This window comes from Tachypleus tridentatus, chromosome 10 (assembly GCF_004210375.1).
Source record: "Tachypleus tridentatus isolate NWPU-2018 chromosome 10, ASM421037v1, whole genome shotgun sequence".
Classification (NCBI taxonomy): domain Eukaryota; kingdom Metazoa; phylum Arthropoda; class Merostomata; order Xiphosura; family Limulidae; genus Tachypleus; species Tachypleus tridentatus.
The window spans coordinates 190,159,284-190,179,038 of NC_134834.1; the positions used below are offsets into that span (position 1 = coordinate 190,159,284).

A 19,755-nucleotide genomic window follows, 5' to 3' on the forward strand; every position below is an offset into this window, starting at 1 on the left:
TGTGTGTGTGTGTGTGTTGCGTACAGCAAAGCCACAAAGGGCTATCTGCTCAGCCCACCGAGGGGAATCGAACCCCTGATTTTAGCGTTATAAATCTGGAGACCAATTTCGCAGAAAGATACTCGAGGGCTATCTGCGCTAGCCGTCCCTAATTTAGCAGTTTAAGACTAGAGGGAAGACAGTTAGTCATCACCACCCACCGCTAATTCTTGGTCTACTCTTTTACCAACAAATAGTGGAATTTACTGTCACATTATAATGCCACACGGCTGAAAGAGCGACCATGTTTGGTGCGACGGGGATTAGAACCCGCAATTCGCAGATTACGGGTCGAACGCCTTAACTCACCTGGCCATGCCGGGTCGGTTTAGCGGAGTTAATGAGCATTTATATTCTCATAAGATGTCTTTCCGTCCGTCGACTCACGTCCCAGATCAAGTACAATCTTCTGTATTCTGACTGAAACTAGTTCTCTATACTCAACAGGAAACCTCGATTTTTACCCACGAGCAACCAGCGGGGTTGTACCAAGAGCAGTACTACCTGTGCGACCCGTATATTGTACTGCCTGTGTCGACCCTAATATTGTACTACCTGTACCGACCCGTATATTGTACTACCTGTGCGACCCGTATATTGTACTACCTGTGCCGACCTGTATATTGTACTACTTGTGACGACCCGTATATTGTACTTCCTGTGTCGACCCATATATTTGATGGCATGGATAAATTATATTTCTTTAGGAAGGGCGTGTGTGTGTGTGTTTCCTTATAGCAAAGCCACATCAGGCTATCGGCTGAGTCCACTGAGGGGAATCGAATCCCTGATTTGCTTTAGGAAGGGCGTGTGTGTGTGTGTTTCCTTATATCAAAGCCACATCAGGCTATCGGCTGAGTCCACCGAGGGGAACCGAATCCCTGATTTGCTTTAGGCAGGGCATAAAATTTATATCGCGCACTCGACACCATCAGCAATAGGTACGGTCTTGTCAAGAGACATCGCTACGTGAGAGTTCATTCTCTTACGACGTACAAAAGCTCTAACTTCTAGATATCACCTTTCAAGCCATTGAAGGGCATTGCTGTAAACGACCAGTCTTACCCAGCGTAGGAATTTCCAACAGTATTCTATGGACAAAATATATAATACTTGCTAGAGGGCAACAAAAACCAATGGTGACTAAAACAACTCAACGGTTTCTGTACTGTGTGCTTATACAAAAACTGTATGCAATCAGACTAAAATAAAAATATTTCAAAATTCTTATATTAATAAAAGATGGTTGAAAATGCATGATATGGCTACATATGGCAGCTGGTGGCACACTTTAAACTTAATAGTTGCAAAAAAAGAAGCAAAAAACTCATGATTGTTATAAACTAAGAATTACCATGAAACTTTGGCTTCTACTTGTTTTCGGTCTCAAAATTGTACTCAGAAGTTTTCTAACTTGGAAACTACACTGTTTTTTGTTGGTTGTTTTTTTCCAAATCAGTAAAATTGTAATTTTGTATTTGTAAAGTAGAATTGTTCCATACAAAATACCATGACACTGCTACTAGCAAAAATGCAAAGTGTTTGACAATACATAAACATTAATAAAGCCTGTTGGTGGATTACGTGTGCGGGTTATCGGGTTACTACAAGTTTTCTTCAAAGTAAAACAAAAAAATTCTCAATGTATGTTAAATTTGGTATAAACACTCAATTTGAGCTTTAATTTTATATTATCTGTAATCACGCTGTTAATTTCCTTTAAAAAGTGTTTAAAATATTTAAATGTTACATTATCTGATCGCGTGACTCGTTTTGTACAATTGCCAAAATTATTGCTAACGAACAGACCAGTTTTGGGGATCAAAATCGTGTAAATTGAAGCTTTTTTTTCACATTTTTCTTAATTTGTCCATTTCGGATTTCAAATCATAGGTGGCTAAAAATAGTTAACTTTTTGAGTTTAAACCGTTAACTTTCAAAGTTTTATAGTGCCTATATAAATGGATTTTCAGCAGTGTTCATTCCACAAAATATATTTTCGTTTGATGACTAAGTAGAACTGATGTGAATCCAATGTTTCATAAGAACAGGAAACGTCAAATTTACCCATAATGACAAGCGTTTCCACGCGACGATCGTTATCTTACAACACAGTAAAGGCTGCAATCTTTAGATGCCATCTTCTTACTCATGCATTGAAGGACACTGCTTATGTTGCCCTGTTTTGCATAATGTGCGATGTTACAACAATATCCCTGCAGGCATAGTAGATAGTGTCTTCTAGAGAACAATAGAGGAACAAAAGGAACTAAAACCAAAACAACTCAACAGTTTTTGGACGATATATTTGTGTGAAAAGTACACATTATGTGATTAAAAGAAAATTCTGGAAATGTGTACGTTGATAAAACAAGGTAGAAAACACAGTGCTCCTGCAGACTACATAGTTAATATTATTTTTATTACAAATATCAAGCTTATTGGTTTCTGTGCTTTGTCAGCTTTCGGCATTATGTTTTGCTAGTGGTACTCAAAACACATAACTACCAGGCTTCAAGTTTCAACCTCACTGATGGACCGGGAAATCAACAAATCTAACTCCATGGGAAAACCACGCTTTCCTCACTGTTGCCTAGCGACAACTTAACCTAGGTATTATTACTTGGAACCAAAAAAAAAACATTGACATTTTTAGCAATAAGGCCACAACTTTGGCTTCATCGTAAGTCAAATTGATTATTACATTTTATAATACTTTATACTGAATATGTGGTGTTTGTCGGGTAATTAATACTGTTAAATAATCCCATAGAGCACATTTTTTATCCAGTCCTCCTATATTCTGTTGTTTTAATCTTATAGTGTTTTTTTTTTAATTACTGTAACAACGAAAATTATATTGTTAAATAATCAGTCTTCTTATTACGTTGGTTTGTAGTCTCGTAGTCTTTTTGTTGTTGTTGCTGCAACTTAACCTGTAACGCGCAAATCTCCTAAAAACGTAGTTTTAACTAGAAACGTGTTGGCTTGTTGTTGTGTTTCGCTAAAATTGTTTATCGTCTTTCTCAAACGTGGTTCCAGTCTTTCAGCAATCAGTGAAAACGTTAAAAAACTGGTATGAAAAAGGCCAATCGTTTGTTGGAAGCTGTTTTTGTTCAAGCGTCCAATTCGGAAAATTGCTGTAGTTTGAAAATATTTTTTTAGCAACTTGTCTTCGAGATAGAATCGCGGAAAATTGCTAGTAGTCTTGGAATAACTTGTTCTAGAAACTGATCTTGGAATAACTTGTTCTAGAAACTGATATGTCTTGAAATAACTTGTTCTAGAAACTGATATGTCTTGGAATAACTTGTTCTGGAAACTGATATGTCTTGGAATAACTTATTCTAGAAACTGATATATCTTGGAATAACTTGTTCTAGAAACTGATATGTCTTGGAATAACTTGTTCTAGAAACTGATATGTCTTGGAATAACTTGTTCTAGAAACTGATATGTCTTGCTTATTTAGTTTGTTTATTGTTTTGAGTCTGATGTTTATAAGGAAAAATAAGAGATAGGCCTAAAGAATACCTGGAGCACAAAATCATGCAAACGGGTCTTACATGGAATACAACTTTATATATTTTTATTTATATATATTATTTATATGTATTTCCACATTTATTTTGATATATTTCTATAAAAGCTTCTCTCTCTAGGTGTTTGGGTGTATACGTTTTGCACACCCAGGAGGGTCAGGTTCACTACACCTACATTGTTAGGATGGGCTTGTTAGTATATTTATAGTTAGTACAGAGTGATGAGCATTACTCAGGCCATTTTCAGGGCAATAATCATGTATATTGTACTATGAGAATATCTAAGTCTAGATCATGGGTGGCCTGTTTTATTTTAGCACTTATTATTATTTTTTTTACTATTATATCTATTATTATTTTTAAATACTATATATATATATATTAGTATAGACTTAATGATCTAATGTCTAAGTTTATCGGGAAGAAGTGTTTAGGTCTCTCTTCATCATATATGCAATATCTGTCTAGTTCGCATAACAACTCATTTTTTCTCCAATTTTTTTCGAAATATTTTATTGTACTATGTAGAAGTCTATCTGGTATTGTTTGTGTATTAGGGTGTTTGAGCATGAACTTTGAGAAAGTGCTTTTAGGTACTCTGTATGCTGTTGTAATTAATGTATTCTGTAATGTTTGTAGATTGGTTTACAGTTGTTTTACACTTATATTGATCCATGCAGGAGCTGCATAGTTTATTACAGGTCTAATGTATGTCTTGTATATTTTAATGATGTTTTCAGGTGTTGTTCCATAATTTTTACCAGTTAGATTCCTAGCATAGTTTATACTTCGCCAAATTTTAGTTTTTATGTTATTTACATGTTTTATCCAGGTAAGTTTAGAATCGAAAGTTAATCCTATACATTTTGCAGATGTGGCAGTTTGGAGAAGCTTTCCGTTCATGTAGATCTGGGGTTGTACTTTTTGATGTTTCGTTAATTTTGAAAATATTAATAATTATGTCTTCGCTGTGTTTATTTTAATTCTGTATTTTTTGTCAGTATTCACTTATTCTGTTAAGTTATGGTTGTATGTTAGTGGCTGCTATTTCTGGTGTTGGGGTATAAAAGCTTGTTGGTGTTTACTTGTTTGTTTTGAATTTCGCGCAAAGTTACACGAGGGCTATCTGCGCTAGCCGTCCCTAATTTAGCTGTGTAAGACTAGAGGGAAGGCAACTAGTCATCACCACCCACCGCCAATTCTTGGGCTACTCTTTTTCCCAACGAATAATGGGATTTACCGTCACATTATAACGCCCCCACGGCTGAAAGGGCGAGCTTGTTTGGTGTGATGGGGATTCGAACCAGCGACCCTCGGATTATGAGTCGAGTGCCTTAACCACCTGGCCATGCCGGGCCCTATTGCTACGTCGTCTCAACTTAAGAAACCTCTTAGATCTAACATTCTGATCTATGTGATCTATTAAATGTTTTTGACTAGGATTCCCTAGTGGTTAATTTCATTTCAGCCTACAATTAATCAGTTACTTATTGATGTTCAGTTAAGGTCACACGTGGAGGTCTTTATATGACATTACTTTCAAATCAGCCAAGCTTTTTGTTCAACAAATTTTTGCTATTGAAACTAAATCGTTTTTTTTGTTTGTTTTTTGAATTTCGCGCAAAGCTACACGAAGGCTATGAACGTAAGCCGTTCCTAATTTAGCAGTATAAGACTAGAGAGAAGGGAAGTAGTCATCGCTACCCACCGTCAACTCTTTTATCAACAAATAGTGGTATTGTGTGTTACATTATAAGGCCACCACGGCTGAAAGGGAGAGCATGTTTGGTGTGGCAGGGGATGCGAACCCTTGATCCTAATCACCTAGCCATGCCGGGTCTCTGAATCATTTTCAAACAAACTTAAGAGCCAAAATTTACAAAATGTCATATACATATATATATTTAATCTAAGGACCTGATATTTCGGGTGCTCGACTCCCAATCTACAGGGTTCGAAATCAAACCCAGCTACCGAACAGGATTGCCTTTTTAGTCACGGGTGCGTTATAATGTTACGTTCAATCGCAATATTCGTTGATAAAGAATAGCCCAGTAATAGACAGTGGGTAGTGTTGATAACTGCCTTATCCCTAATCTATAACATCAAAATTAGAGACGACTAGCGCAGATAGTCCTTGGATAGCTTTTCGCAAACATCCGAAACGAACCTGTCTTTTGAAACCTAAAGAGCATTTCTCGTATTTGGACAATAACAAAAGGTGACTTTTTTATCCTTTAATTTTAAATGGGTAGTTTGTTCTCACCGTAAGAAGAATCAACTTCTATGTAAGAGCATTTTTTTAAAGCCAGGGCGTGTATGGGTGGGGTAATTCTAAAGAAATCGATGTATTTAATTGTTACAAAATGAAAACATCTATTAAAATAAAAACTACATTCAAGTTATCTTGGATTTTTCTTTAATTTATGTACACTTCATTTAAAAGTATTCCCCATATACGTGAATAACGTTTAAATCAGAAAAAAATACATTTAAAAAATCCAGTAAGACATGTATATTCCGGGTTAAAAAAATCGATTTTATCTGATGTAAGATTGTTTTAAAAATCGATATCTCACGACGGTTGCCATGTGCACTGTAGCAACCACCATCTTACCCGTAGCTGTTGTTTTCTCTGGAAAACACGTGGCAAATTGAATAGCAAGATGCGACGAAGATAGTTGCTTTATTTACCCAGTTCTTAAATCGTGAATTTTTCTCAAATCATACACAGTTGACATGTTTGCTCTGTTCTTAAATCAAGAGTATTTTATAATTTATCAAAGCACAGTAAAAACCCTGATAAGTACACTACAGAAATTAGATACAAAGAGAAAAGCAAAAATATATAAGAGTGAAAGGAACCTTATAAAGCAAATAAAAGACATCGGTCTATTTTCAATAAAACAACAAAATATTCAACTGGTTTTTACTTCTCAGATATTTAACGTGAGGTAATAAAGCGCCTAAACTTTTGCATTTTTTTAAGCATCTGTTTTGAGCTTCATTTATTGTGTGCGTTACCTAGTGAGTATATCAAAATCCCAGGCTCGATTCCCCACTTGAAAATACAGCTCTGATAATTTATTGTGTAGCTCTGTGCAAAAAACAACAAAAACTGTGTGTTGTGAGTCGGCGCTTTGGTTATTGTTATTTCTTACTTGGTTATTGTTATTTGTTATTTGGTTATTGTTTAGTTTTTTAATACTTACCTCTTGTTTATTGTCAGTATGCACTTCAGTGATTGTTTCAATACTTAGTTTCTGTTCGTTGTTAGACGAAGTGGTAATTTTTATTTCAATACTTAGCTTCTGTTTGTTGTTACACGAAGTGGTCGTTTTTGTTTTAATACTTAGCTTCTGTTTGTTGTTAGAACAAGTGGTCGTTTTGTTTTAATACTTAGCTTCTGTTTGTTGTTACACGAAGTGGTCGTTTTTGTTTTAATACTTAGCTTCTGTTTGTTGTTAGAACAAGTGGTCGTTTTGTTTTAATACTTAGCTTCTGTTTGTTGTTACACGAAGTGGTCGTTTTGTTTTAATACTTAGCTTCTGTTTGTTGTTAGAACAAGTTGTTGTTTTGTTTTAATACTTAGCTTCTGTTTGTTGTTACACGAAGTGGTCGTTTTTGTTTTAATACTTAGCTTCTGTTTGTTGTTACACGAAGTGGTCGTTTTGTTTTAATACTTAGCTTCTGTTTGTTGTTAGAACAAGTGGTTGTTTTGTTTTAATACTTAGCTTCTGTTTGTTGTTAGAACAAGTTGTTGTTTTGTTTTAATACTTAGCTTCTGTTTGTTGTTACACGAAGTGGTAGTTTTTGTTTTAATACTTAGCTTCTGTTTGTTGTTACACGAAGTGGTCGTTTTTGTTTTAATACTTAGCTTCTGTTTGTTGTTAGAACAAGTGGTAGTTTTTGTTTTAATACTTAGCTTCTGTTTGTTGTTAGAACAAGTGGTTGTTTTGTTTTAATACTTAGCTTCTGTTTGTTGTTACACGAAGTGGTAGTTTTTGTTTTAATACTTAGCTTCTGTTTGTTGTTACACGAAGTGGTCGTTTTTGTTTTAATACTTAGCTTCTGTTTGTTGTTACACGAAGTGGTCGTTTTTGTTTTAATACTTAGCTTCTGTTTGTTGTTAGAACAAGTGGTCGTTTTGTTTTAATACTTAGCTTCTGTTTGTTGTTACACGAAGTGGTCGTTTTTGTTTTAATACTTAGCTTCTGTTTGTTGTTACACGTTTTTTGTTTTAATACTTAGCTTCTGTTTGTTGTTACACGAAGTGGTCGTTTTTGTTTTAATACTTAGCTTCTGTTTGTTGTTACACGAAGTGGTTGTTTTGTTTTAATACTTACCTTCTGTTTGTTGCTACACGAAGTGGTTGCTTTGTTTTAATACTTAGTTCTGTTTGTTGTTAGAACAAGTGGTTGTTTTTGTTTTAATACTTAGCTTCTGTTTGTTGTTACACGAAGTGGTTGTTTTGTTTTAATACTTACCTTCTGTTTGTTGCTACACGAAGTGGTTGCTTTGTTTTAATACTTAGTTCTGTTTGTTGTTAGAACAAGTGGTTGTTTTTGTTTTAATACTTAGCTTCTATTTTGTTGTTAGATGAAGTGGTCGTTTTGTTTTAATACTTAGCTTCTATTTTTTGTTAGACGAACTTGGTTCTTAGCTTCAAGCTCTTGTTTTAAATTTTTACTCTAAACTATTAATAGTATCTCAGAACGCTTTCGTGAAATTTACGAGTGTTATTATTCACCACGTGAAGTGTGTTAGGTGTTCACCACGTGAAGTGTGTTAGTATTCACCACGTGAAGTTTGTTAGTATTCACCACATGAAGTGTGTTATTATTCACCACGTGAAGTGTGTTAGGCGCTCACCACGTGAAGTGTGTTAGTATTCACCACGTAAAGTGTGTTAGGTGTTCACCACGTGAATGTGTTAGTATTCACCACATGAAGTGTGTTAGTATTCACCACGTGAAGTGTGTTAGGTGTTCACAACGTGAAGTGTGTTAGTATTCACCACGTGAAGTTTGTTAGTATTCACCACGTGAAGTGTGTTAGTATTCACCACATAAAGTGTGTTAGTATTCACCACGTGAAGTGTGTTAGGTGTTCACCACGTGAAGTGTGTTAGTATTCACCACGTAAAGTGTGTTAGTATTCACCACATGAAGTGTGTTAGGTGTTCACCACGTGAAGTGTGTTAGGTGTTCACCACGTGAAGTGTAAAAAATGAAATGCAGACGATTAAGGAGTGAGTAAGAAATGTATATGGTTAGTGTTAACTATGTGAATGGTAATAAATACTTACAATATAGAGTATTAATATCAACCATGTGAAGAAGGTTAGAACTGTAGTGTAGTCGTTTAATGTCTACTGTCCGTGAGACATGTGACTACTTATAACGTGTTTTTGTGTCCACTTCACATGTGTAGTTAACCTGAAGAATAAACTACAAATGATTGTGTAAAATGGATTTACTCCAAGAGTCACCAAATCACCTTGGGTCCAAAATCTACTTTATTCGCTAAGATAATTTTTAAGGACCCGCACTTTTTACAATCTTTAAAATGCTGGGACATTTACTAGATGTATTGACAGCAACAGGTACACACACCTCTGAGGTTCCATCAGATGGACTGGTTGAACGCCTTAAGATACCGTTAAGAAAAGCTACTGGTGTTACATTGTTGTATAGAACCATCACTATTTACACTGTGAATTTCAACAGTTTGGGTGGTTGCACATATCAATAATTTAGTGGCTAATGTATGATCGAATTAGGAGTTCTATAGATAACATTACGTGTAACATATTCAGTTAACTGTGTGATAATATATATGAAGTAGTTAATGTTATGATATTTTATCTTCGTTAAGGCTCATCTGGTACTATTTATTTGATAACAATTCATATTATTTCATTAGGGTGTAAACACAGAGAGACAAATAATTTAGAGGAAAAGCTTGCTAAACTTCAAGAGGAAAACGACAGGCTGAGTCAGCTCAATAAATCCCTCTACCGGGAAGTTGAAGAACTACAAGATTACAAAAAGAAAATGAATAGCGGAGGAAGTAACGAGAAGTCGTCTGACGTGCAGCACTTGGAGACAGATCTCAAACACGCTAAAGAAGCTCTCGCAGGTGAGAAAATCCGTTTACAAAGTTAATAATAATTATGTAACCCTTAACCGTGGTGAGAAGATCATAACCCTTGTAATAGGCTCAGCTACGCATTGCAAATTCTATAACTTTTTTTAAAAACAATAACAACATAATAATAACTGCTACAGTTATATTTTGAAGTGTTATGCCTTTAGAACAAAATATTAGGCTTAAAAATGAAAACGAATTCGTTTTCCATTTCTTTTTTTTTTTAAATAAATTATCACAATCAATCTTTTGGATTTTATTTTACACAAATTAAACTTTTTAAAACATAAATGTCTAAATATAGGGAAATGCATTGCATTTATCTTTGAAAAGTCTGTTATTATTATACTATTTATCTTCAGACTATATGCGCTTGATGAGAAGATAATTATCTTTCAAATATCGATTCAAGAATAGACGAGTCTGAATCAAACAAATTTTGTGTATAAACTTATTTAAAACTTGAACTTTCGCTTCACACGTGAAGTCTGATATTTCGTGTGGTGAACTCAAAAATCTAATTGTGGTAAAACCTAGGCAACAAGGGGCTTTCATTTTATTTATTAGCGTTAATAAATTGATGATTAAAGCTATAGTTAAGAGCTGTAAGACTTGTGCAGTACTTTTAGTATATTTTAACTAAAGCGAGATTTGTATATAAACAGTTTAGACCCTTAGATGTGTTTAAAGGTTAACTTATAAGCTTCGAAATTAATGACGCGCCTGGAAAAATGGTTTAATAATGATAATTTAAATTTAGAAGTTAAATAAATATCGATATATACTCACTTTATGATACTTGACAACGAGACTGGTACACAATTTTATTTTTTAATATAAATATAGTTTAATATACAAACAATAACACGATTTACAGTAACGGTTAATACAAATTATGATCTATGTACAAAAGTTTTATCAACGAATTAACAATATTGGGTCTTCTATCTGATTTAGAACTTTTTTTGATACTTTGTCGAGGGTTCACGATAAGCGAATTAATTTCGAGCTCATTTAACAGGGAGCTAGCTTGCCCTGTGTTTCTCTTTCTTCGCCGGGCAGGCCCAGAGTTTTCTACCGTTGAAGCTATATAATGTTTTTGTAAAAATATTAATTGCAGATGTGTCCACTAAGTTTACTGGCTTGTAATTTTCGAAATATATAAATGTTCCTGGTCAAATATCGGATGTCCCCGATTAATAAACGTTAATCATAATTATAGCTTCCGAGGTTTACAGTACACCAACTATATATACTGTCTCCTGGCGCGTCATGTTAGTTATATTTATAGGAGTGAGGACAGGTTTTAGATATTTAAGCCTGTACCACAATACTGATGATACACTAGTGTTTACGTACACACATATATACTACTGATTCTAACACTCAAGAAATCTTAGTTTTAATAAAAAGGCGAAATTTTCGCAATATAGATTTAACATTATAAGTTATAGTCATTTCTGAATATAAATTTAACTTGAACAAACATGGATATTAATATATGATAGTGAATCCGTCACGATATCTTCTAGTAATTTCAAACATGAAGTGATTTTTCTCTCTTCAATTTATACGGATGTTTCAAATGTTGCTTTCGCTTTGCAGAATAATCTATTCAACAAGCAGTTAAACATAGTGTTGAGACACTTGGTGTGTGACCTGTTTAGTTATGAAGTAAAAACACGTACATTGTTCTTTTATAACACACCATATGGATGTGAACTGGTGTGATTTTATCATAACATACCATATGAGTTGAACTGCTGTGTTGTCACCATAACACACCATACGGATGTGAACTGGAGTGATTTCATCATAACACACCATTCGGTGTGAACACTGGCTTCAGCATGGTCAAACTGGTCCACATGCCGAATTTTACATCACTGTGTCCATCGGTATCCGAAACGAGGGTATTTTAAAAGACGAACCTGACTTCCGGAATACACAGTTGTGTACGTATACACGAATATCATCACATAACTTCTCAGTTTTCATGGATGAAAGAAGTGAATCTGAGATACGAAAACTGAGGTTTCTCATCATTAGTTTCTGTGAACAAAGCCGTTTTTTTTTTCAAATTTAAAGGTCTATATGGAGTGAACTCAAAATAAAATTAGTTAATACATTTTTGAATGAACGAATATTTATATCCCAATTAAGTCTCGTCCATTTTTATGAACAAATGAAAAACTATATTGAATACATCAGCTGGTCGTGCAGTTTAATAATAAAGTGCTCAGAATAATAAATAGTTAATTATTGTTGATTACTTATGAGAGACTTACGTCGTAGTTCGTAATACAGAAAACTGTTTACGTACTAGTTGGAGTACCAGTACTCTGGACTGAAGTTATGTAAATTCATGATTAATGAAAGGTTATCTTAGGACATGAAAAGTTGTTTCACTTATATGCAATTAAACACAGAAAACGTCCATAAAAACTGCAAATCATAAAGGTTTAAACCGAAAAGTTTCATGTATCCTCGCATGGATCTAATAAATAGTATTGTTAAATTTGGCGCAGATTCGTCAACAGGGGGAGAAGTGGTGTTAAAAAAAATTGCAACAACGACAACAAAAACCGCAAAACACAAAATTCAAAACATAAATTTTGTGTGTATTTCCCCATGAACCTACTGAACCTTCATACCAATTTTGATGAAGATTCATCCAAACCCTACGAAGTAGTTACATGAACAAACAACAAACAGATTTATATAAATGAACTGTCTCTTGATAGGATCTGAGAGGAACAGGTGTTATTTTGACCACTTATTTCCTTCTTATTTTTTAGTTTTTCAAAGCATTTTGATGGTATTTAAGGTCTGAGAGGGTCAGTTGCAATACTGAACACCCTCACATCTGATGATTGTTGTGTGCTTACATTTTATGAGTTAACGGAGAAATATGTAATTTAAGTACAACAAGGGAATCACAGATTGTGCCAGCTTTTTCAGTCACGAACTTTGACCCACCCCCATAACAGGGTAATACCAATGTGGATAATTAAAGTAACACTGATATATTGTGAACACACTTTCACTTTATTCGTTTTGTGCAAAAGTTATACACACTTTAAATAGTTCCACTTGTGTCCATACGCATGTTTATTTAGCTTGAAATTTCTCTGAGAGCATTGTACAAAAATACCATTTCAACGCTCTCTTAGTTCTTAAAACTTATAATAAACTTTGTGTTTTTCAATAAGTAGTCTTTATTTATGTTTATTTTTAATGTATATACTAAAGGGGAAGAAGTAGTTCCATCAGGAATATTCAGTATCAGTCTAATGCACGTTTTAATTCAGTTTTTCGTGAAATAATTTAACGAGCTTAGGATTGTTCGTACGTTGCCAAAGTTTGGTTTTAATATTGGTTATGTGTTGGACCCGCGTGAATTTTGAGTCGTCGGTCAAACCTGAGAATTTTGTTGATGTTTCGGTTTGGAGAGTTGTGCCGTTTGCGTCTATTTCGGGGTCCTCTGAGTTTCGTTAATTTTGCAAATAGCATTATCTGTGTTTTCAGAAACTTTATTCGAGTACGGCATTTATTTTTACAACGTTCTACAATTCTGTTTAGTTCCGGATGAAAAGTTGTGGTTACTATCGAGGAAGTGAGATCACTTTTCCAAATTGTAACATCGTCGCTAATTGTGATATAAAATTTGGATTCCTTGGAGGCTATAACTCACATACATGGTGAATAGAATAGGACTAACAACTCATCCCTGGGGAACATCTGACTCAGGAATGAAATACTCTATGAAGATGTCCTCCACATTAACTCTAGATTTCCCCTTTTACAAAAACGTTTGATAGCCAACTTGATACCGCACGGAAGTTTCATTTCTGACACACGGGGGTTTAGACTGAGGTGTTATACAGTCTCCCTCTTTCCTTTTTTCCCTCATGAGTTTTTAGGTCTTTTTAATGTGTGTGTTTTTTTTAAGACGTGAGAGGGTCAGATGCAATCCGATATGGTAATGTGAGCTACACGTGATTTATAAACTGGATTATTAGGTAGACGCAGTTCTTCTTTCTCACAGCACACATTTATTGTTTTTCAATTATCCAACAAAGTTTTGCTGTATTTAAAAAAAACAAAAACATATCTATTTTTGCTGCTGGGTTATTTAAGAGCTTTCACTTTTGTCCAGTTTTCTTTTTATCTCCCCGACCCTAAACAATTCAAAGGTTCTCGTTTCAAAAATAACCTCTCTACTCACTTATTTATCTACGCTTTTAAAAATAATCCACGTAAACACCATAGCTGGTTGAAGATAAATGATGAGTTATATGTTTAAGCTAAGATAGACAAAATTTCTCTCAAGGTTCTCAAAACAAACAAACAAAAACTGCAACAGCTAATTCTCACACCAGCTGGAAACTTTAATGAAGTTCTCTTGTATAATTCATGACTCAATTTCTCCTCGTTTGTTATGTGAAGTAAGCTAATTTTAGACATTTGTCTGTAAAAGTCCACTGTATCTCTCAATGTCATAGCATTGAAACACGACAGGAAAAGATTGAAAGTCGAGAAGTTTGATCTTCTAAACCAGATGAAACAACTTTACAGCACTCTAGAGGATAAAGAGAAGGAACTTAGAGACTTCATACGAAACTATGAACAAAGAATGAAACAGAGTGATGAAAATTTAAAACAGGTAAGAAAGTCACGTATTCAAAAATGCTGATTGAATAACTTGCATCCATAGTAACTTATTCAGGAAAACGAGTGTGTATGTGTGTGTGTTTTTTATAGTAAAGCCACATTGGGCTATCTGCTGAGTCCACCGATGGGAATCGAACCCTTGATTTTAGCACTGTAAATCCGTAGACTTACAGCTGTACCAGCTGTGGACTCAGAAAAACAAACTCCGTAAATTACATTATGGCCCGACATGGCCAGGTAGTTATGACGCTCGACTCGTAATCTGAGGTTCACGGGTTCTAATCCCTGTCGCACCAAACATGCTCGCCCTTTCAGCTGTTGAGACGTTGTAATGTGAAGGTCAATCCCACTATTTGCTGGTAAAAGAGTATCCAAGAGTTGGCAGTAGGTGGTGATGACTAGCTGCCTTCCATCTAGTCCTACACTGCTAAGTTAAGGATGACTAGCGCAGATAGCCCTCGTGTAGCTTTGCGCGAAATTCAAAAAACAAACAAGTTACAGCACAGAGCTACGTGTTTAGAAGGTTAACTCAGTAAGTATCATCAGAGTCACGTGCTTAAAATGTTAACTCAAAAAGTAGCGTCATAGAATTACGTTTTAGACAATTTCCTCACTAAGTTGCATCACAAAGTGACATCTTTAGGAAGTTAACTCTATAGGTAGCATCATAGAATCAAGTGTTTAGAACATTTACACAACAAGTTGCAGCACAAAGCCACATGTTTAGAAAGTTAACTCAGTAAGTTGCATCGCATTTCGTAGAAAGTGATTAAAAGGTAAAGGTTCAAAGGAACTTTTCTAGAAAAACTATGTTTTATCGAAGTTCAAACAGTGCCAATATGCCTATACAAAAGCCCTTGTAACTTTGTAGCGGGACAAGCTTCCAAAGACATCAAATAAAAATTGAATGTTTGTAAGAACGAACCGTGATCAGTGTTTAAAGCGTTATCGTAAAATCTGACGTATCCGAGTTGTGGCGGTTAGGGCTCTCGACTCACAAATTGCAGGCTGTAGGGTCGAAATATGTCGTCGAACACGCTCGTCCTTTCATCCGTAGGGCGTTGTAAAGTGACAGCTATCCCACTATACATTTCAAAAACGTATTCCAGTAGTTGACAATAGGTGGTGGTGATGTTAAATAGCTGTCTTACTTCTACTTTATCATCTCAAAATTAGGGACAGCGAACAAAGATAGCCCTTACCAAGTGTCCAGTGAAGTTCAAACAAACTGACCGATTATTAAAGTAATATTATGAAACTCGACCATTCCTTAATACATTATGGTGAACCTTGACCAGTCCTTAAACTTTTTAACCTGAGTTCTGGTCAAGTCTTAACGTACTATCGTGAACCATGACATACAGCTTTCTCTTAGTTAATCCATTCATCGCCCAATGTGTGTAAAATATATTTTATCTATGTATTCCAATGTGTGTAAAATATATTTTATCTATGTATTCCAATGTGTGTAAAATATATTTTATCTATGTATTCCAATGTGTGTAAAATATATTTTATCTATGTATTCCAATGTGTGTAAAATATATTTTATCTATGTATTCTCAAGACGACTTGGATGTGAAATAAAACTTTAATTAAAAGAAAGTACAGAACAACATTTCGACTTTCTTAAGTTATCTTCAGGTGAACAAAGACAGTTTTACTACCCATACCAGTCATGTTATCTTCAGGTGAACAAAGACAGTTTTACTACCCATACCAGTCATGTTATCTTCAGGTGAACAAAGAGAGTTTTACTACCCATACCAGTCATGTTATCTTCAGGTGAACAAAGACAGTTTTACGACCCATACCAGTCATCTTGAAAATAAATTTTTACTTCAAGTTGGTTTCTCGTCATCATGTCTATTTTCAAAGCCCGAAAATTCCGATCAAAGTTGTATTAATTAAGTTCAGTAAAAACAATAATTCATTATTAAAATTACAACACCAGTTTTGGCTTTCAAACATTTTAATATTATTTTTGTTATTTTGACACAGAGCTATACAATGGACTATCTGCGCTCTGTTCACCGTGGAGAATCTAACCTTGGATTTTAGCATTATAAATCCATTTTCTTACCAGTGGCTTACTGGCATACATATTTTAATACTAATACTTACCGTTACTTACATAAATTTTCACAATACCTTAAAGCGGTATAGTTATTTAGTTAAAGTATCATAATGCTTTAAAATAGCACAGTTATTTAGTTAAAGTATCATAATGCTTTAAAATAGCACAGTTATTTAGTTAAAGTATCATAATGCTTTAAAATAGCACAGTTATTTAGTTAAAGTATCATAATGCTTTAAAATAGCACAGTTATTTAGTTAAAGTATCATAATGCTTTAAAATAGCACAGTTATTTAGTTAAAGTATCATAATGCTTTAAAATAGCACAGTTATTTAGTTAAAGTATCATAATGCTTTAAAATAGCACATTTATTTAGTTAAAGTATCATAATGCTTTAAAATAGCACAGTTATTTAGTTAAAGTATCATAATGCTTTAAAATAGTACAGTTATTTAGTTAAAGTATCATAATGCTTTAAAATAGCACAGTTATTTAGTTACAGTATTATAATGCTTTAAAATAGTACAGTTATTTAGTTAAAGTATCATAATGCTTTAAAATAGCACAGTTATTTAGTTAAAGTATCATAATGCTTTAAAATAGCACAGTTATTTAGTTAAAGTATCATAATGCTTTAAAATAGCACAGTTATTTAGTTAAAGTATCATAATGCTTTAAAATAGCACAGTTATTTAGTTAAAGTATCATAATGCTTTAAAATAGCACATTTATTTAGTTAAAGTATCATAATGCTTTAAAATAGCACAGTTATTTAGTTAAAGTATCATAATGCTTTAAAATAGTACAGTTATTTAGTTAAAGTATCATAATGCTTTAAAATAGCACAGTTATTTAGTTAAAGTATTATAATGCTTTAAAATAGTACAGTTATTTAGTTAAAGTATCATAATGCTTTAAAATAGCACAGTTATTTAGTTAAAGTATCATAATGCTTTAAAATAGCACAGTTATTTAGTTAAAGTATCATAATGCTTTAAAATAGCACAGTTATTTAGTTAAAGTATCATAATGCTTTAAAATAGCACAGCTATTTAGTTAAAGTATCATAATGCTTTAAAATAGCACAGTTATTTAGTTAAAGTATCATAATGCTTTAAAATAGCACAGTTATTTAGTTAAAGTATCATAATGCTTTAAAATAGCACAGTTATTTAGTTAAAGTATCATAATGCTTTAAAATAGCACAGTTATTTAGTTAAAGTATCATAATGCTTTAAAATAGCACATTTATTTAGTTAAAGTATCATAATGCTTTAAAATGCGTCGCGCTAAACATGCTCGCCCTCCCAGCCGTGGGGGTGTATAATGTGACGGTCAATCCCACTATTCGTTGGTAAAGAGTAGCTCAAGAGTTGGCGGTGGGTGGTGATGACTAGCTGCCTTCCCTCTAGTCTTACACTGCTAAATTAGGGACGGCTAGCACAGATAGCCCTCGAGTAGCTTTGTGCGAAATTTCCAAACAAACAAACAAAAATTATATATATATTTCAGCGCATGCGTGAACAAAGAGTTTATTACCATTTTTGTCGCCGTATTTCAATAATTATAATACATAAAACAAGTGAATTTTAAAATTAATCCAGAGAAGTACATGTCAGTATGTCTAAAATTTTTTATAATGTTTGTTATATGTATCTATGGTCCTTGCAATAATTGTCATGTTTCATTACAGTTTCTTTAATGTTTGACATACATGTTTTTATTCTTTGTAATATTTGTCATTTAAGTTTTTGTTATTTGTAATGTTTATCATGTTTGCTTTTATTCTTTGTAATATTTGTCATGGATGTTTTGGGGTCTGTGATATTGCCCGGGCTGGCCAGTTTGTTAAGGCGCTCGACTTTTTCATCTACGGGTCGCGGGTTCGAATCCTCGTTACACCAAACATGCTCCCCATTTCAACTGTGACGATCAATCCCCCACTATCCATTGGTAAATAAAATACATTGAAAGTGAGATTGAATTATTTGTATAACTTTGTTCATAGGTTGTTTATTTTTTACTATTTTTGGTTCCTCTGAAAACGGATCCGGCATGACCAGTTAGTTAAGGAACTCGACTCGTAATCTGAGGGTCGCAGGTTCGAGTCCCCGTCGCACCAAACATGATCGCCCTCTCAGATTTGGGGGCATTATAATGTAACGGCCAATTTCACTATTCATTGATAAAAGAGTAGCCCGAGAGTTGGCGATGGGTGGTGATGACTAGCTGCCTTCCCTCTAGTCTTACACTGTTAAATTAGGGACGGCTAGCGCAGATAGCCCTCTAGTAGCTTTGTGCGGAATTAAAAAAAGCAATCAATCAAATATTTGAAATACTGTCATATGTGTTTTTATTCTTTGTACTGCTTCTCACTAAATTACCGGAATTCTGATAATGATGTAATACAGTCTGTGAAGTTACGATCACTGAGAAACACATTATTTTACAGAGAAACATTCGTACATCAACACAAGGTTAAGTATAAACTGTTGAAAAAATGTTTCCTATGAATATGATTTATACACGTGTTTAAAATATAACTAATAAAAACCTTGTGTCAAACACCTAGCGATCAGGCAACGTTCTATCATATTTTATCACCTTGATGAATATGACAGCCGTTTCACACACGCATTATCCTTTGCCAGGGTATATTGCAGCTAGAAGTAAAGGGCAAAAAAACAGACCAATCATAAGAATATTTTCTCTTCAACTGCCTTTTTTTGTGGTAATATTTCAGCTGCCGACTTTGTTTACCATCCATTCTAATAATAGAAATATGAAACCGAAATGTATATCACCACTGTATATTAGCAAAGATAGATGTGGAAACAAATGTGATTTCTTTAACATTAAGCTTACTTTATAACGTAACCCTCACAGTTATCATACAAATTTTAAGGTTATTTAATATAACCCTCTCGTTCATCGTGCCAACTATAAGGTTAAATAACACAACCCTCATAGTTATTACAGAAGCCATAAGGTTATTTAATCTAACCCTCTCAGTTGTCATGCGAATTGTAACGTTATTTAATGTAGCCATCTCAGTTATAATACACAAGAGAGTTGTGATGCTGTTCCTTTTGTGATTTTCCAAGATGGCAACATTAAGACTTCATCTGTCGAGGCGAACTCTTGACCCGCCAGACGTTGCTATCACTAAACAACTATTGTCTACGTTACATAAAGGAAACGACGTGTGTTCTTTTGATATGCACGTCGTATTGATCGATTGACATTTACGTGTTTTGTTGTTGCTTTAGAAA

At 34.1% G+C, this 19,755-nt stretch overlaps 1 protein-coding gene across 6 annotated transcripts in view; it reads left to right on the plus strand.

Annotated features, from left to right (window-relative positions):
- Window positions 1-19,755, plus strand: part of LOC143227829 (kazrin-like) — a 90,787-nt gene that overhangs the window by 44,913 nt on the left and 26,119 nt on the right. For all 6 annotated transcript variants that reach the window (XM_076459103.1, XM_076459100.1, XM_076459101.1 and 3 more), the window contains 2 exons: window positions 9,507-9,722; window positions 14,237-14,397. In XM_076459103.1, coding sequence (XP_076315218.1) covers window positions 9,507-9,722; window positions 14,237-14,397 — 377 coding nt within the window. The remainder of the gene's footprint in view (window positions 1-9,506; window positions 9,723-14,236; window positions 14,398-19,755) is intronic.